At 30.0% G+C, this 19,787-nt stretch overlaps 2 protein-coding genes across 2 annotated transcripts; both read right to left on the bottom strand.

The window, feature by feature from the left end:
• Positions 1 to 5,469: 5,469 nt before the first annotated feature.
• Positions 5,470 to 7,638, bottom strand: LOC127747645 (uncharacterized mitochondrial protein AtMg00810-like). The gene is made up of 3 exons (XM_052261756.1): positions 6,750 to 7,638; positions 5,778 to 5,884; positions 5,470 to 5,598 (listed from the first exon to the last, which is right to left on the bottom strand). Exons 1-3 carry the CDS (start codon positions 7,636 to 7,638, stop codon positions 5,470 to 5,472), a joined length of 1,125 nt encoding a protein of 374 aa, XP_052117716.1.
• A 5,291-nt stretch (positions 7,639 to 12,929) lies between these two features.
• Positions 12,930 to 17,880, bottom strand: LOC107489727 (3-hydroxyisobutyryl-CoA hydrolase 1-like). The gene is made up of 14 exons (XM_016110478.3): positions 17,839 to 17,880; positions 17,335 to 17,415; positions 16,698 to 16,766; positions 15,931 to 15,994; positions 15,520 to 15,599; positions 15,324 to 15,407; positions 14,658 to 14,742; positions 14,306 to 14,391; positions 14,067 to 14,188; positions 13,871 to 13,931; positions 13,680 to 13,781; positions 13,484 to 13,585; positions 13,199 to 13,240; positions 12,930 to 13,067 (listed from the first exon to the last, which is right to left on the bottom strand). Exons 1-14 carry the CDS (start codon positions 17,878 to 17,880, stop codon positions 12,930 to 12,932), a joined length of 1,158 nt encoding a protein of 385 aa, XP_015965964.1.
• Positions 17,881 to 19,787: the final 1,907 nt, after the last annotated feature.

The following is a 19,787-nucleotide window of genomic DNA, read 5'->3' as shown; positions in this document are numbered from 1 at the left end:
TGGAAATTTACTCCTTTTTATTTTTTTAGTAAATGATTAAAAAATAAAAAGTTTGTCTTAGCATTATTCTTGGAGTATATGATTATATTATTAGAAAAAAGTAAATATTCTCATTTATTACTATTATACCTTTTTAAAATTATACGATAATTTGATAAATTATTTGTTTTTAAATTATAAATTCAAATAATTGTATTATTAATGAATTTTTTTTCTATTAATATAAATATTATGCAATTATTTTATGATAGTTAGTTAAAATTTTTTTACCGAAAACATCTCTATAGAAAAGTTAGCAACTTTACAAATTTTTGCATAATAAAATCATTGGAACTTACCAGGGGCGAAGTTAGGTTGAAGTTGAGGGAGGGGACAAAAATTAATCTTATAATAAAAAAAGAGTAAAATAAAATTTTTAAGGAGGGTTAAAATAAAATTTGTACACAATTTATAAGGAAAGATTAAAATTTGGGAGGGGCCATTGCCCCCTTTTGTTATATGTGGCTCCGCCCCTGAAACTTACGATTGTACATATACGCTAGATAACACTCATATTTTTTGTTATTTTGAAAAATGTTATTTTTTTTGTTTTCAATTTATCCTTTCATTTTTTTGTTAGATTTAATCATATTTATGGGCATTTTTTATTCTTTTATTTTTATTATATTTAATATTAAATTTTTAATACAAATTGTTATATACCTTGTTATATTTAATTTTTATATCAAATAGTTACCTTATTATTTTTTAATTTATTCTTTTATTACTTTGACTTTATTTTTTTAGTACCATATTAAGTTCACATTAATAAATAAGTTTAAATTACAGTTTTGAATCCATCCCAAATATCATAACCTTAAGTTATTAAACTGTTAACGAATCAAGTTACAAGAACGATTTGTCTTGACTCAGTTACAAATCTATAAACGAATCAAATTCAAGTTGTCACTATTATATAATACTGTATTAAAGTTGTATTAAATCATTAGTATTTTATTTTAGACTTGTTCCTGATAAAAAATATTATCTAAATTTATTTAACACTATAATATTGTATCATAAGTAGGCTAACTAATAACATTAAGTAAAAAAATAATGAATTAAAAATATTATTTTTCTTCTGCTACTTGGAATTATAGTTGGTGTAGCAAATTTTTTTGTAAGTATTAATATAGTATTAATATATTTTTTGTCTTCCAAAAACCTTTTTTACTTAAATGAAAGTATCTTTACAATATACTATTTATATTTTGGAAAAAAATATATATTATTATAACTATTTATAATATCTTGGATTTCTTATCTTTATCTTTTTATAACTAGTAATATTTTTGTGTAAGTACACAAACATATCCTTAGTTTTTTTTGTTTTTTTTCTATAAACATATTACAATTGTTAGTATTTTATCGTAGTCAAGAAGATGGTCTGAATTTGAGTGATTTTTGTACATTCAGTCTGATCAGGGTATTTTTATTGTTTGTAGTTGCAAACACAATACTAATGTATAAATATCTAAGGTCTAAAATTCAATACCATAGATATTATTTGAATAACTGAATTCTAATATTAGAATTATATTAGTTTAATCTCCAGAAAACTGTTCTAATTTAATAATAGTTGTACTATACATAAATTATACTAGTTATATTACAATTATACCTAATTATTTGTTTTTAGCCTAAAGAATCAAAGGGTCCCTGACTTTTTAAATTTTTGACAAATACATCCCTAACAAAATTTAAATATAAAATTTATTAAAAAATTTTAACATTTTAGTATAAAACTATTGTCTATATATTAAATTAGTCATGATTTATCCCAAATATTTTTATTATTCCAAAATAAATTTTTTTCCTAAAATAACCTTAATTATATAACTTATGAAAAGGTACAACTTTTTGTTTCTAAGACTCAATTCCAAAACCTCTTGATCAAAATATGAAATAATCATCATAATAATTAACATCTCATTTATTATTATACATTTTTTTGAAAATTGGATTAATAGGTACGTTAGTGTTTATTTATACACCTGTCTTTTATAGCAACAGAAATGTTTATTTATACACCAGTCTTTTATAGCAACTGAAATTTTTTCCTTTGCAAAATGGATTTACTGTGTTTTAACATTATTCATATATTAGGAACATTATTTTTTAATTCACACAAAAGTATAGAATAAAACAAAATAAAAGTAAAACCAAACAAAATTCGATAAAATACATATACGCTAGATAACATTTATATTTTTTGTTATTTTGAAGAACGTTATTTTTTGTTTCGAATTTATCCTTTCGTATTTTTTGTTAGATTTAATCATATTTATGGTAAAAATTAATAAAAATCACATAAAATAACAAAATCATATTCTTTCTCGTAAGATTAAGGTATATTAAATATAAAAAAAAAATAAATATTGAACGTAACTTAAAAGTGTGGCTCTTCTTTATATAATTTGAGACAATTATTTTATTTTATCCATCTTGTATTTTAATATAAAAGAAATATTTAATTTCAAATGTTGATTTTATTAAATATTTATCTTTTAAATTTATTATATAACGAAGATTTAAAAACATAATTTAATTTAAATATTATAAAATTAATATTAAATATAATTTTTTAAATATCTATCTTTTTGATAAAATTTTACTTGAAATCTTATAACTGACTGAATTGAATTCCCTTTACATGATTTAACAAATTAAAAGATTCAAAGCTTTACACTAGAGCTTTAGACCAGAGGCTAACAACATTAACCACGAGATGTAACCAAATAATTATACTCGGATTGAATGGAGGCACTTTCGCCATATTTCGTTAAATCCCCATATTTCATTAATTGAGGCCAATAAAATTCTTTATTATAGATAATTTTATACTTCATTAATACAACATATCATCAGCTACGACAGAGTTGTATCTCAGAAAAATGAGACTATACATTTTTGGGAGGAAAAATAGAACAAATTTACAACGATAATTCCTCCATATATGTTATAACAGTCATGTCAGCAGATGTAGACTGTTTCCTTGGATAGAAAAAGAGCGGCAAGGGTAGTTCAAGTTTTCCTAACTATATCATGCTAACATGCATCCACTATTTGCCACTCATGAAATGACAGCCTTGTCCAGAGTCACTGTCAAAAGATTGAATTCACGTCCCAGAGACCAAGTTAGATCATTGTGGGCATCAACGCTTAAGTTGTATTCTTTGAACTGGCCGTTGTAAATTATTACAGACATAATGGCCCTAGAAAATTGGAGATGTCGATAGTTCAACAAGCATATAGGTACCATAAATTAATTGAAACTTGGTAAAGGCAGAAATTATTAACAATTGGATTCCACATTCAGTTCAATGAACAATTAGTTTGAAGTGACTATACTATATAGCTACTTAAATAGTTCTAAATCTTGATTTTCATCTAATGTTCTAAGTCTTGATTTTCATCTAACTGACCATAGTTTGTGTTATTATATATAAGGAATTTGATAAGAACTACCTACAGAACCTCAGACCATTATAGTATTAGTCCTACATGACCAAGAAAAGACTATTAAGTCCTACCAAAAGTTGTACAAAAAGAACTACAACAAACCTTGTGCAACAGAACAGCAGCTTATAGATTTGAGAGGTATATCATGCTAAGAATTATAAGCAATCAGGTTAAAAATTAATAGACATTTGCAGGATCTCTGTTTAAGATGAAGGTCAAAACTCAGTCTTAGAACACATGTCAAAAGCCAACAATAAACACCAGGGGAGACGCGCATCAATGGGATAAAATATAGACTAAAAAAGTGTAAACAATCGCCTTAAAGACTAGAGGAAGCTTAGAAAAAATAAGAAAATATTTTAACCAATGAATCATATGTATTTAGCTCATGTTTGTAGCAACCAAAGACATGTAACAAATAGCAAATCATCGAAAAAAATGAACAACCATGCAGATCTGTCCTGCTCTAAGCATAACTAAGCATGATATTACACAGTAAATCATCAAAAAAAGGAGAAATATTAATTTCTAGCAGCGATCTCCCTTTAACATTCGTTTTCATGCACTAAGTGATTATTTAGCAAGACAACAACAAATTCAAGGTGCAATCACTAATATATTCAACTCACATTTTCAGCAACAAAAACATTTAGCTAAGTAATTATTTGAGCATGACAGCAACAAATTCAGTACAAAATTCATCTTAGTGATGATTTTAAGCAACAAAGAAACAAGCTCAACAAATTATTCAAGGTTCGGTGGTAATAAATAATTAAATACTAACGAATTCACGACAATGATGATTTTCAGCAAAAATAAAAACTAGTTCAGTTATATTTTTAGCAACAAATTCAAATGCAGTGATGAATTAGGGCAACAAAACTGAAAAAAAAAGACCAGAGAAATTTATTGGAAATCACCAAATCAGGGACCAGCTTCTGGTTGGGTGAAGGAATCTGAGGGCGGGGAGGAAGCTGACGGCGAGATTCAAAGTATGAAGACGACAACGACAACCAACCTTGGGACCGGCTACTTCTGCCGCCGGAAACAACAAGCGCGAGAAGGCGCACGACTAAGTCCGAAACGGTGAGGAGCCATGGAGCGACGACGACGACGACCAGTCCCGGGTCTGGGTGCTTCTGCCGCCGGCGACAACGAGCTCAGGGAAGGCGTGCGAGTGCGACTGAGTGCGAGATGGTGACGACTGGCGACACGGATAGCGATGAAAACCTTGAGTGCGAGACCCGAGACGAGAGAGGGAGAAAGCTTGAGATCGCGATAGTGAGTAGAGAGATGAGACGAAGGAGACGAAGGAGATGCTGATTGCTGGGGCTAAGGGTTTTTTGGGGTTAGATTGAGAAATTGGTGAGCCATTGAGATTGGGTTTGTCTTGGCTTGGGCTTGGGCTACCAAGAGTTTAGGGTTTTTTTTAAGGACTTAATTGTATTACCAAAAAAAGGACTTAATTGTAATTTTATATTTTTATAGATTTAAATGTCTGCAAAATAAAAGTTAAGGATATATTTGTCATTTTGATAAAAAATTTAAATATGATTTGGGTCAGATTATGTAAACCGATCGGATCAAATCGGATCTAATATTTTTAATCAACCGATTTTATTTTGGTTTAATCAAAATATTTTATTGACCGGTTTAATATTTCGTCCAATAGCAATGTGACACGCGTACTGTCTTTAAAAAAAGACGTTTTTGATGTGTTTATCAAAGTGGCCTCCAATATAAATACAATTTGACTGTAAAATCCATTAATTAATTACTAGAAACAGGTACAATTTTAGCAATATACTTAACTACATCTCATCTATTCTTAGTGAGATACAACAGGTCAAATTGTCTTTTCTATTTTTTCACTAAAATACCAACAACAATTAACAACAAACATATAATAAACAAAACAGTTTCTCCCATTTTCAAAACCCTAATATCAGACTTTAACCTTTCAAACTTCTAAAAAATCTTCATCCTCCATGCTTCATCATCAATTATAGCACCCACTATATCATTCTTCATTGTCCATCCTTTATCTTTTTGGATTTTATCAACCATTACCAATCCACACCATTTCTTATCCACAGTCTATAGCCACATACAATACAAATTACAAATTATCAAGAAAACATTATTGCCAGTGAAAAAACAAGAAGGAACAATCATAATCAACCATATATCACCTACATTGTAGTTCGGACAACCAAAAAAGGACTTTTCTGAATTAGAACGAATCAGTTCCTAACCATTAAAAATCAATCGCGAACCACACCCATACCACTCTGGTAGACATGATTCTCGTCTTCTATTGCTTTTCTTAGTGATGCTTTTATCAGAACGATGGTTGTTCGAACTTCCAATGCTATTACTATCGCTACCCATCATCATAACCAATAGACCAAAGGAGAAGATAAAGGAAAGCTCTACAATTAGTGAACATAAATTAGAAATTAAGGTCATTGCAAAAAAAAAGTTTATTTCGCCACGTTAGCTAGTCATTGGCATGCCAGCGTGGCATGTATCAGGCTACCTCAACTTTTCAATGGTTAGTGTTAGACAGAAATTACTGGCTAAGGTACAACTATGAGTCTCGAAGTGTAATTTTGAGGATAAAATTAAATAATTATAAACTTGCTATTTAGGGACATGTTGACTCTGACGTGCAACTTCAGAACGACTTTAAATAGATTTAACTATATATTAAAAAAAAGCATATATATATGTAAAAAAAAAAGTCATATATATTATTTTCAAAAGATTAAAAATAAAATCATCGTTTATAGCCAAAAAGTATCATATATGTTTATGACAAAAAATAGCATCATATATGTTAGTTTTATTAATAAACAACTTTAATTATGAAAATTTTGTTGAATAAAAAAATTAAATTGTGCATTCAAGCACAAGCTAAATATTATGAATTTGATATAATTTATATTTTTATGTAATTTTTATAATGAATTTAATGAATACAATACTGTTTATTTGATAAAATAATTTATTACGTTTGACCCCTTAGCTTAGCTTTGTAAAAGGATCTGGTAGGTTCTTGTGAGAGAGAGCGAGGGAAGAGAGAGAAAGAGAGAGAGAGTATTGAGAAAAGAAGAGAAGATATTTGTGATTGAATGCACACTGAATTTTACACCAGAATTTGATTTATATACAACAGACTTGACTTCACTAATAGACTTCTAATTTTCCTAACTAACTCTAGCTTAACGCTTTTGACTACTACTTACTCTTTATACTTTCATCTCCCCTCAAACGAAGGCATTGAACATCTTCAATCCTGAGTTTGCTTCGAAAGTCAAGGAACTTTGTGGAGGAAACTGCTTTAGTCATTATGTATGCAATTTGAACATCACCAGGGATGTGTTTCACTGCAATTCTGCCAGTTGCAACATGATCACGAACAAATGCCAAGTCAACTTCAAAGTGCTTTGATCTAGAATGCCAAACCGGGTTGGTAGATAGGAGCACAGCGCCAGAGTTGTCACAATACACTTTTGGAGTTGGACCTGTGATATGAATTTCACACATAAGCTTTGTCAGCCAAAGCAATTCTGCTACAACAGTCGCAATACCTCTATATTCCGCCTCTGTGCTTGATCTAGAGACACAGTGCTGTTTTTTAGAGGACCAAGAGACAAGATTCCTCCCCATATACACACAATAATCAGCAGTAGACTTCCTATCTTCAATATCCGAAGCCCAGTCTAAATCAGTGTACCCAGTTAAAGATAGGTCAGAGCACCTCTGCAAATGCAGGCCCAAGGAAGTGGTTCCTTGTAGATACCTCAATATTCGTTTCACTGTCTTCCAATGTGATTCCCTTGGTGACTGCATAAATTGACACACCTTATGCACCGAGAAAGCCAATTCGGGTCTGGTGATAGTGACATATTGCAGACTCCCCACTATAGAGGGGTACAAGCCAGCGTCCTCAAACAAGTTGCCATCTCCCGAGGTCAATTTTAGGTTAGATGTCATGGGAGTAGGAGAAGGTTTGCATCCATCCATTTTCACCCTCGTCAACAAATCATTGATGTACTTTGTCTGGGAAAGAACAAGACCACCAGTGGTAGTATTGGTGACCTCGATTCCCAAGAAGTAAGATAGTTCACCCATGTGTTTAAGAGAAAATTTGCTATTAAGCTTCACTGTGATGATAATATCGTCAACGTACACCAGTAAAAAGGTAGTGGAATCAGAGGGGTGCCTGACAAATAGCGATACATCAGACTTGGTGGGGGTGAATCCTAACCTATGCAGTGCACTAGAGAGTTTAGTGAACCAAGCTTTTGGCGCTTGTTTGAGCCCATATAGTGATCGGTGAGTCTACAAACCACATTTGAGCCTCCAATTTCAAATCCTTGAGGTTGCCTCATGTAAACTTCTTCATGAAGGTCGCCATTTAGGAATGCATTGTTGAAATCAAACTGTCTAATGCTCCAGCCTTTTGATAGTGCAAGTGTCAAAACCAGTCTTATTGTTGCCGGTTTAATCACTGGGCTAAAAGTTTCTTTAAAATCAATTCCATCCCTTTGACTGCACCCTAAAGCAACCAGCCTTGCTTTATATTTGTTGATTGAGCCATATGCATTGTATTTGACTCGAAATACCCATTTGCTACCAAAAGCATTTCAGTTCTGTGGCAATTCTTCAAATCTCCATGTATTGTTTCTCATTAATGCTGTATACTCTTCTGTCATTGCTTGTCTCCACTTGGGGTCACTCAATGGTTCTCTTGCTGATTTCGGTTCAAGGCTCTTTTGAGTGTTTGCTTGAAAGGCCTTCGGTTTTCTGATGCCATTTTTCGATCTCGTAATCATGTGATGGTTACTTGATGGAGGTTCTGGTTGATGTAAGGGTGGGGGGTTAGTGTTAAGTGATGGTGATGGTGACGGAGTAGGGTAGGTAATAAGAGAGTTGGCAGCAAGGTTTGCTGGTTGGAAAACACTTGAAGGTGGTGGCTAGTTTGGGAGAACAGGAATGGAAGGCAATAGGTGTGGGTAGGAGATTTCTCCTTTAGTGGTGGAGATGGTAGTGAACCCATGGGATCCGTCTTTAAAAGGGAATAAATTTTCTTGGAACTGTACATTTCTTGTAACAAGAACCTTTCTTGTTTTTGTTAAGCATTTGAATCCTTTATAATGAATTGCTGGACCAAGATACACACAGGGCTCAAATCTGAACTGTAACTTATTAGTGTTGTAGGGTCTGGTTTGGGAATAGCAGAGGCAACCGAATACTTTGAGCATGGACAAAGAGGGATTCTTTCTAAATAGTTTTTCAAAAGGAAACCTGAACTACAAAACTGGTGTGGGAAGCAAATTTATGAGCTGAGTAGCTGTGGTGAAAGCATCTCCCCAATACTTGATAGGCACACTAGCTTCAGCCAGTAATGATAAACCCATTGTAGCGATGTGTTTATGTTTCCTTTCGGCAGCACCATTCTGTTGATGAATATGTGGACAAGAAAAACGATGCAAGATACCTTCTTGTTTGAGGTAATTAGACAAAGCAATATACTCCTTTGCGTTATCCGATTGTATACATTTAATCTTTACATTAAGTTGGAGCTCAACCATTTTCTTAAATTCAACAAAAACTGACTGCAATTGTGACCTATTGTGCAACAAATAAATCCATGTAAATTTAGAATAGGCATCTATAAAATGAACATAATATCGGGCTCCTTTTATTTCAGAAATGGGTGCTGGACCCCAAATGTCTGTATACAAAAGTTCTAAAGGAGAATGGATTATTGTTTCAGACTTAGGAAAGGGAAGCTGTTGTGCTTTTCCCATACAACAAGCATTACACAATGAGTTTGAAGCTGTGAAAGGAATTTAGTAACTTCTAAGAATTCGAGTAAGAACATCAGAAGAAGGGTGTCCTAGTCTAAGGTGCCAAAGCTTGAAATTTGATAGTCCAACCACTGTTGCAGCATAAGCAGCTGGTGAGTGAGCTTTATTTGTGACGGCAGGTCCAAAGGAGTACATTCCAGCTTTAACTGTTCCTTGGAGAAGTGTCTCCTCAAAATCCTGAGATTTCACTAGACACGTGTGAGGGTGAAACTCAACCCATACATTATTATCACATACAAATTTATGTACACTTAACAAATTCTTTTTGATATTTAGTACATGTAGTAGTTTTTGCAATTTAAAGGTGTAATTAGAAGAAAATGGTTTGATTAATGAGCTTCCAACTTTAGTAATTGGCAAAGAATTTCCATTACCTACAATAACCTGTTCACTTCCATTGTAGTTGCTGTATTCAGACACATTTGATGGATCTGGAGTCATATGGTGTGTTGCTCCTGAGTCCGGATACCAATTTGGATCATAAACTATTGATGGAGCAGCTGCCATTGCAACATTTGCTTGAGTATTGTATCCACTGTTCTGGCTTACATACTCTTTATTGAACCTGTGCCAACATTCCCATGCTGAATGCTCTGGTCTTTCACACATTTGACATACTAATATGAAGAATTGGCCTCTTCCTCTTCCAGAGCTTTGGTTGAATCCACTTGTTCTGCCTCTGTCTCGTGGAGCATAGCTACCTCTTGACTGGAAATCTCTTCCATTTTCTCTCCCATATCCTCTTCCATTATAGTTGTCAGGTCTTGTGTAATTGTCAATTCTTCTTTGAGTTGCTGTATGAGTCGGATTTGCTTGAATTGAGCCTTTCTTGAATTTCTCAAACCATTCCTCTTGTGTGATAACAACGCTTCCATCGCTTCTACTGAGATTGGATTGTCTCTAGCATTTATCGAGGTGATGAACGAACAGTACTCTTCTGTTAATCCAGCCAGAATAGCTTCAACATGAGCAGCTTCATCCACAGGATCTCCAATAGAGATCAATGAATCAACAGTTTTCTTGATTTCAAGAAGATAATCATTCATGAAACCTTCCTTCTTTGTATCACTCAGCTTGCTTCTGAGTTGTCTAATCTTGGCTTTAGTTTGCAAAGCAAAGAACATCTCCAATCTGTTCCAAATCTGATGTGAATATGTGCAGCCTACCATTCGTGCAGTGAATGATGAATTCATTGAAGCTAAAAGCCAAGATTTCAATAAAGCATCTTGCCTTTTCCAAGCCCTAAATTCTGTTGTGCTCTTTCCCCTTTTTTCATCTTCAATCGAGTTGAATTGTTTTGGTATGTTGTCTCCTTTGATGTGATTGATGAGATCATGACCTTCAATCGTTGCTTCAGCTTGCTCCCTCCATGACAAGAAGTTTTCTTCATCTAACTTGATTGCAATCGGATTTGAAAAGCTGTGTATCACTTCTGTGCTGTTTCTATTTGTTTCTGGTTCTGCCATTTCTGTGCCCTAGGCTCTGGATACCATGTAAAATGATCTAGTAGGTTCTAGAGAGAGAGAGAGAGAGAGAGAGAGAGAGAGAGAGAGAGAGAGTATTGAGAAGAGAAGAGAAGATATTTGTGATTGAATGCACACTGAATTTTACACCAGAATTTGGTTTATATACAACAGACTTAACTTCACTAACAGACTTCTAATTTTCCTAACTAACTCTAGCTTAACGCTTTTGATTACTACTTACTCTTTATACTTTCAAGCTTCATGTAATTTTCAGCCTCGCAGTTTATTTTTTTCTATCCATTAACATCAAACTTCTATATATAAAGGTTTTATAAGTGTGTCTCATGTGAAACTAAATTTGAAATATGTTCATCCGCTCAGATTCTTCACGGGTTGGGTTGAAGTGGCATTAAAGCAGGTGTGAAAGGGAATTGAGACTTGAGCACGAGTTGGAGGATGGACCTTGCTTGCAACGTTGGTTGGACGGCGGATGGAGTTACCTATAAGGATATTCCGATGTCAAAATTAATTTCCGTACTAAGAGGCGACTAATTAGAATTTAAAAAGGTGACATACATCTGGAAGAGATAGATCTCCTTCCTTTTATATTCTGTACTCAAGTGGACCCCTTATGAATAGACCCACTCGCTTAGAAAGTTCGACCAGCTGTTCAGGTTCTTTGAAGAAAAGGAGGTGACGTGCAAGTCTCCTCTTGGTTCGGGTCGGTGGTTTGCGACCAAACTCGAGTTCTTAGCAGGTTGGGCCGGAACAAAACACAACAGTGATAAAATATAAATATCTAGATAATTGTATATTATTGTTGTTATATAACTAAATATAATTATATAAATGAATATTAGTTAAGAGTAATTATATTCCAACAAGAAAATGTAGCACTAGCCATTCCCACTACTATTGGTTAGAGGTGGCAATTTGCACTCTATCCGCGGGTATCTAATCCAATCCCACCCGATCGGATAGGGTTGTCAATCCGATCTGCAATAGGTAGGGTAGGGTGCGGGTTGAGTCCTATTCGACCAACCCGCACCCTATATATGTATATGTTATATACTTATATAAAAATATGTTTTAAGTGGATGTTGAACTAAAGATCTCTTACTAAATGCAGAAAATTTTTAGCAACTAAAAAAAGATTATTAATTGATAATTTTATATTTTTTTACATAAAAATTAATTCTTTTTTAAATTATCATCAATTTATATAATAATACTGCATCTTTTTTATAATCTACGGATAGGATCGGATACCCGCACATTAAGAACGGATATAATTAGAAAAATAGAAAATAATTAAGTTTATATAAAAATCTCAACTTACGAATAGGGTTAAGATTGACTCTAAACCGTACTCTCTCCTAACCATTTCCATCTAGTGATGAATTTAGTTACATTATTGTGGTGGTCATCATAATTTGAATGTGGATCGTGGCTTTACTACTATTAGTCCAATGTTGGGTACTTGGGCGTTTATCTTCACAATCTTATGTTTGAAGTCTTTAAACTTTTATCTCAAATTCTTGTTGTGTCATTGTGCCAATGTGCAATAATAGTATATTGTCCTGTTTCTATGCAATGTAATAAACAAACAAGTTTTGGTGGTTGTTCTCGTTTGCAGGGTTTCCATTTTTTATTTTCTTCTTTGGTTAAGTAGTATTTCCTGATATTTTTTAAACGAAAAAAGTAAAAAAAAAAAAATAATACAGTATCCTTGTATACAAAAAAAAAAATTTAATTAGACTAAATAAAGACGTACACAAATCCCAAAAGATAGCATTAATACTAAATAAAAAACTACAAAGAATTAACAATAGTGAATACCACTTACTAGAATATATTATCTGTTTTGACAATTTAGATTTCATAATTTTTATTGCAACTTTTACATTTCTCAAAAATAAAATTTTTGCTTTACACTAACAGTACATGAGAATTAAATTCTCATCATATATAGCATTATTAAATTGCTGTAGTAATTATAACTAAGATTAACCTTCAACTTTTATCTTTTTTTTTTTTCTCACTTAACCTTCACCCACCAGAGATTATATCTTGAATTCAATAATTATAATCTGCAGGCAGTTATGATTGGAGAATGGGATCTTAAAGGAAGTTGTAAAGGCTCCCATGTATCGTCAGTGATATTTGTAAAGTGCTGATCCACCATTTCTTCACTAACCAACTCTAGCTTTGAAGGCTCCCACTAGTTCAAAAATAAAAAAAGTATGAAAAAATTAAAATATATATTATTTAGCTTAATAAGGAGTATAAGAAATATTATGCAAGTAATTATTTATATCTAATAGATAAAATTAACATCACTTAGCTTTTTACCTTAGGCTTGTTGTCTTTATCAAACAGCTTTGCTCTTGAACCCTATTCACCAAAAATTTTAATTTGAATAATTTGCCAAAAATAAAAAGAGAGAAACTTATTAGGAGGCAAATAATAAGGCCAATCTCAATCTTTTCATATACTTGGTAGTTATTATAACCAAATGGGATGTATATTGAATTAGTTCATATTGATTAAATAATAATCCCAGGAACTATTTATTTATTTGCTAAACTTTCTTAGCTTTATTCATAGGAAAAAATATTTATTTAAATATTTAATTACCTCGTAGAAATCATTGCTTACTGTTCTTCGATTGAGGTGGCAAGCAATGTTATAATCCCTGTAAAGACATTCTTCAATGTTTTCTATTCTGCCTTTTCTGATCTAAAAAGCATGAATGCATACAGATAGATTAGTGCAAAAATTTACAATAACGATGAATTTAATTTAGATAAATGATCATTTTATATATACTCACAGATTTTAAGAAGATCTTAAGACTCATGGGACTTGAAAAACGCATAGAGCTTAATGTATTTGTTATCCACTTTTCTTCTGCTCTGTTTTCTAATTCATTTTTCTATATAAATAATTTTAAAAATTATAATTCCATTCCAGTTTTTCAACGTAACAGATATATATGGTATACTAAATAATATATATACTTACCAAGGATTGAATTATATCTTCCACTGTCCCTTTTGAGAAACATTTGTTTATAATCTCCAATCTTTTTTCAGAGTGAGAACAGGATTAGTTGAAATGCATTATTAATCAATTATATCAAATAGCACACATATATAATTATATATATCTTAATTAAAAGAAGAATAATAATATTTGTAATGACGTAATAATTAATTACCTCTTGAAAGGGCTATCTTTTTTCACAGTTGGTTTCTCTGTGAAAGTTTCTATTAAAGCAGAAACTGTTGATACATTTGAAGAAGTAATAGCTTGTAGAGCATTTTCCAATGCATTAAGCTTCTATTACATAGAATGAAAATAAAACAAAACAAATATACTAATAAATATATGGTTACATTATTGTTATGAATCCAATAATTAGAGGCAAATCTTTCATTAGATATATATATATATTACGGTGGAATGGACGAAATGTGTAGCTAATCCACATGCTGCCATTTCTATTCCATCCAAACGAGTTCCAGTTAACCCTAAATACTCCCCTGCAAATAATAATTTGGTAAAACTAGCAAATAAAGAATCATATTGATTCATTAATTAATAAGGCCATTTTTATGAAAAAGTAAGAATTGTAGATAATTATTATTTTATAGATATATGATGTGTCTAAGGTGTGTTAGATATATAATAATTTACGTATTTTTATTATTAATTTAAATTTTTAGAATAAATAATTTAGTAATTTATGTTTTTCCTATATATACATATAATATATAAAATGAAGCATTTGAGTTATTTAGTTAATTACCAAAATAGCCAGGAAGCCTAGATAGGAAGTAACTTGCACCCACATCTGGAAAATACCCTATATGTGCCTCTGGCATTGCAAATACCTACAAATAATAATAATAATAATAATAATAATAATAATTCATCAAATATCAATACTTGTTTTTATAAGTGAAGACCTAATGTGACTTTTTTCTTGATCATTTTTACGAAAAGTAACGAAATTTTTAACGGAAGAAAAAGAACACTTCGACTTCAACGACCCTCAATTCTATTTTTTCTGAAACTATGGGATTTTTCTGTTATTTTTAGCATCAACTTGAAACAAAAATTATATAATTATCAAACTAAGTTGATGAATTAGTGGTTATTAAAATGATCACATTAGTTTTTCTCTTTTAATTTCACTATCAATTTTATTCCTTTGCATACATGTGATGAAAGGCCTTTTGTGTAAAAAAACACGATATGATTGGTGAAACCTTCGCTCTTGTACCGTAAATTTATGTATCAGAACATTATATAATCTATGTCGCATCCTATATATTTTAATTGGAACATAATATATATTTTGGTAATTCAGTTTATAATATCACATACTAGAAACGTAATTTTATTTTTGTTATATTGATGATGAAATTTTCTGCTGAAATTGATCTTATTAGGTAATAGTAGAGAAGCATACAGCTTTTTCAGTTACAATTCTGAAGGTTGTGTTCATGGAAAGACCCGCTCCTCCTCCCATAACCACTCCATTAATCACAGATACCTGGTTTCAACAATTGAAAAACAATCGTTTATGATAATAATTAAGAATTACAAAATGATAATTAATTTTGAAAATTTTAATTTTTAATTATTATTAGCGAATGCAAACTTACTAGAGGCTTTTTGTAGGTTGCTGCCAAATGGTCCAAAATGAGTGTTTTACCATAAAATTTCACAGGGTAAGTCCAATGTCCTAGTTAGATTATTAAAGTAAGGGTTACAGATTAGAATATATAATAATCTCTTGATAAATTTAAACTACATAATACATGATGAACATCCAATTATCACATTTGCATGTAAAAGTGATTAATCTGATCATTATTTACAAGAAAATATTTTAGTTCTATATGTTATATACAAATTAAAGTAGTTAAAATTCAAATTTCATAAAATTTTGGAATAAATTAAAAATGACGGTTGCTTTAAGTAAAATTGTAATATTAAAATATTACAAGAATTAAATCGAAATATTAACTATTTTGATTATATCTATGTTGATGGTTTTTATTTGAGTATTATACCTATGAGTGACGTAGAAATTATTGATACTACATCACCTCCGGCACAAAATCCTTTTCCATTACCCTAATTAACATTGGGAAAGAAATTCAGAAACATATTAGTTCACCAATATATATAAATGCCAAATATTGTTTAGTTTAAATTATAAAAACAAACATATAATAATAACAAAATTATTAATAACTATAAGAAAGTGTATATATATATATATATATACAGGTGAATGAAGTGAAACCATAGCTAAATTCAACAAAATTAATCTAATAATTTATTAGTATGATAAAAATTGGTTGAAGTAATATTTAATTACGATTTAGTTTCTATAGCTTTGTCAAATTTGTAATTAGATCTCTAACTTAGTTTTTTTTTTTCTTTTTAATTGGGTCTCAGTTTTTAATTTTGTAACTAGATCATTTTTATATTAAAAATATTAAAATCAACAAAATATTTTTCACAAAAAATATGTGATGAAAGATCTAATTATATATATTCTTAATTCTAAATACCTTCAATTTACGAAAAGATATTCAGTTAACTTTAATATTTTTTACACTGAAAATGATCTAATTATAAAATTAAAAGTAGTATAAAAATCAATTAAAAATATAAAAATTTAATTAAAAATTTAATAAAATCATAAAACACACTAAAATAATTAAATCTTAAAAAATTAAAAATCATATAAAAAAATAATTTAATTGAACTTATTACAAAAATAACTTATTCACCTAATATTTTTTCATATTTTAAATGGCGTTTTAATTACCTTCAATATTACAAGTTTAACTGAAGAGTCATCCTCATACATCCTTAAATTCTTTAAAATTTGAGAAACCTGCAAAAAGTTTACCTTCCTCGTTATCATCCTTATTATATTTATTGTTTATATAGATAATGGTTCTAAAAAGTTGCTACGAAAAGACAAGCTGTATGAAAACAAATATTTTTGTTTAATTACTGAGGTCAAATAAAAGGAGAGTGCGCAAATTAAAATCACTTTCGTGCATTATGGTATGAATTTCATATACCACGATTGCTATAATTAATTGTGTATATATTTAAATTATTTTTTTAATTAAAAGTTTTTTAAATATATTAATTAATAAAAAGTATTAATATCAAAATAGTGTTCTGTGTTCACACTTGATACTCTTGTTATAGATACCAAAAAAGTGATACTATTATATAAAAGATACAATGTAATATTTAAATGGTAAGTTCTATAGTGTCTATAACTTGATACTTAACTTTTATCTATTAATTTATTTTTTATGATAATTTTTGAATATTTAATAATTATTTATTTTTATATTTTTAAAATTAAATATTAATTTTTAATTTCTTTCGATAAATTAGACTAATACTTTTAAATACCATAACAATGACCTATTTAAATTACTTACCATTTCAAAGTTAAGGACATTTAACTTATGAGGCCTATTTAGTATCACTAGCTTCACAGAAGAATTTCCTCGGAAAAGTACCTGCAATGACGTTGTAGTGAACCATTATTACTGTTGCAATAGTATTTAAATACTTAAATTTATATTGGAATTTAAATTTTAAACAGTTATTTTTATTATTTTTAATTTATTTTATACTTATAAATAGACTGTAATTTGTATTATATATAAATCATAATAAATATAACGATATATTTTTCTGTAATCTTTTATCTTAGTTTCTAACTATTATAACATATGGCAAAAATAAGAAGGTAAAAATTCAGGTACAATCGACTTCACGTGAAATTGATACCTGAAAATCGTTAGATGATTTAATTAATTTGACTAAATTTTCATCAAACGACTCCTAGATCTTAATTTTACGTAAAGTCGACTTCACCTAACTTAATAAGAAATGAAATACGAAAAACAAATATTTAAAGAAGAGAGAGAAAAAAAAACCTGGTTTATTGGTTCTGTGTCAAACTTAAAACTCAGAGCCATGGTGCAATTTAGTTCTACTACTGTTCGTTTCTATATAATGACACAATTCTGAATGAGATATATAGAAAATTGCATGTTTAAGCAAAATACACGCTCTCGATCTCTATATATATAATCAAAAGAATAATGAAACGCTCGTGAACTAATTAACACGCAAAACGGCAAAAGGATAAAAAATAAAATATTTATATTTATGAAATATTTTTTTCTATACTTTGGACCAAATTACTTGGGGCCTAATAATTTGGCTCGAGGCATAGTTAATATCTTTGCCGACAGCAAGTGCGTAATGTTTAGTGGGATCATATTGGAATTTTATTCCCTACTATGACTTGAATTGTCAATTCAGCCACATCATGTTTATTCAGCCTAGATTCCGATGAATTAGCATGCGTTTTTTTTCCATCTAATAAAAGTAATTTTGAAATTTTTAACTAAGGAATGATTGAGTAAGTGACACCGATATTTCGGCCTTTTGGGTGAATTTTAGTCCGAAAAGGACTAGGGCCTCTCAAAATGGGTTAAATTTATTGCATTAGTCTGTCTTTGTTATTAAAATCAAATTTGTTTAAATTATGGGTTAAATAAAATGGGTTCAATTAATTCAAAAAAGAATAGATTAAATAAACTAGTCCAATAATTCATTTAGACACCTATTATCCCATCATCAAAAATATTGGAAACAACCCTCCATTAGCATTCATTTAATAGTATATTTTTTGTCTCTAAAATTTACTAAAAATTTTAAAAATACATTTAAATTTTAATTTATTTTAATTTTATCCCTAATTTTTAAATTTATTTTAGTTATATCTTTAAAATTAATATTTAAACACCCAACATTTTTTTTACCAAATTCAATCATCATCATACTTCTCTCTCTAGCCCAACCCTATCTCACCACACTCCCACACGGCTTCTCCTCATCTTTCAATCTCGTCCATGAGTTCAAGTAATTTTTGGGTAAATAGACATAAAATGAGAAAGAGAAAAACAAATTAGTAAACTACGAAGTACGGACATTGACATGGACACGGAACACGATACAATATGAGACACGTCGACATGTGAATTTTAAAATTTTACATGACACGGATACATGCATACTTATAAAATATAAAATATTTTTTAGATAAACCGTAATGATATTTTAATATTTTATTGATATTAAAATATGAATTAATTTTTTAAATTATTTTTAATGTCTTATTTTAATTATATCAAGTATTTAAAATATTTTTTGTTTTAATAAATAATAATATATACTATATCTAAATTTATTTTAAGAGTATATATTAATAATAAGACCGGATACGCTAATACGTGATGGTATTTAAGTGTGTCCAAGTGTATCCGGAGAAGAATTTTTTAGTTTTTATTGAGACACGGTTTGAACACAGCAGACACGCGTGTCGAACAAGTATTGGTGAGTGTCGTGTCCGAAATGTGTCCGACACGCAGACACGACAACTCAACAAAGTGTCCGTGCTTCATAGTTAGTAAGAGAGAAAAAAATGTATGATTTGTAATTTTATATAATTGATAAGGACAAATAAAATTATAGGATAAAGTATTAAATTAATTCCTTATATTTGGGCGTAATCCTGTTATGGTTTTTAAGGTTTAAAATATTTTATTTGAATAAAAAAAAGTTTCATTTAACTTCAATATAGTTCCACTATGAGGTCAAAGTTAAATAATTAACGAAATGTCCTATATAACAACATGCAAGAACAAGATTAATAATCTAGAGAATAAATACAAATTCTACAGGCACAAAATTAACCGTGGATGCATCAATACATTTATTTATCATTCTCTTTAGTTTTATAGAAAATATTTTATTTAAATTATTAAAAAAATAATAACTAAATATATTAATACATTCGCAGTTGATTTTGTGCCTC

The sequence above is a fragment of the Arachis duranensis genome, chromosome 5, assembly GCF_000817695.3.
Source record: "Arachis duranensis cultivar V14167 chromosome 5, aradu.V14167.gnm2.J7QH, whole genome shotgun sequence".
Classification (NCBI taxonomy): Eukaryota; Viridiplantae; Streptophyta; class Magnoliopsida; order Fabales; family Fabaceae; genus Arachis; species Arachis duranensis.
The sequence above is the reverse complement of the archived record's forward strand: the minus strand, read 5'-3'. Positions and strand labels throughout refer to the sequence as shown.

What these genes read in the sequence shown, in the direction of transcription:
- LOC127747645 (XM_052261756.1), bottom strand. Translation starts at nt 7,638, where the DNA reads ATGGGTGAACTATCTTACTTCTTGGGAATCGAGGTCACCAATACTACC. An exon ending in GGGAGATGAAAGTATAAAGA is followed by an intron (nt 5,885 to 6,749) that starts GTAAGTAGTAGT and finishes GATGATGGGTAG; the next exon opens with CGATAGTAATAGCATTGGAA. An exon ending in ACCAGAGTGGTATGGGTGTG is followed by an intron (nt 5,599 to 5,777) that starts GTTCGCGATTGA and finishes ATGTGGCTATAG; the next exon opens with ACTGTGGATAAGAAATGGTG.
- LOC107489727 (XM_016110478.3), bottom strand. Translation starts at nt 17,880, where the DNA reads ATGGCTCTGAGTTTTAAGTTTGACACAGAACCAATAAACCAG. An exon ending in ATGTCCTTAACTTTGAAATG is followed by an intron (nt 16,767 to 17,334) that starts GTAAGTAATTTA and finishes AACTTTTTGCAG; the next exon opens with GTTTCTCAAATTTTAAAGAA. An exon ending in TTAAGATCTTCTTAAAATCT is followed by an intron (nt 13,586 to 13,679) that starts GTGAGTATATAT and finishes CATGCTTTTTAG; the next exon opens with ATCAGAAAAGGCAGAATAGA.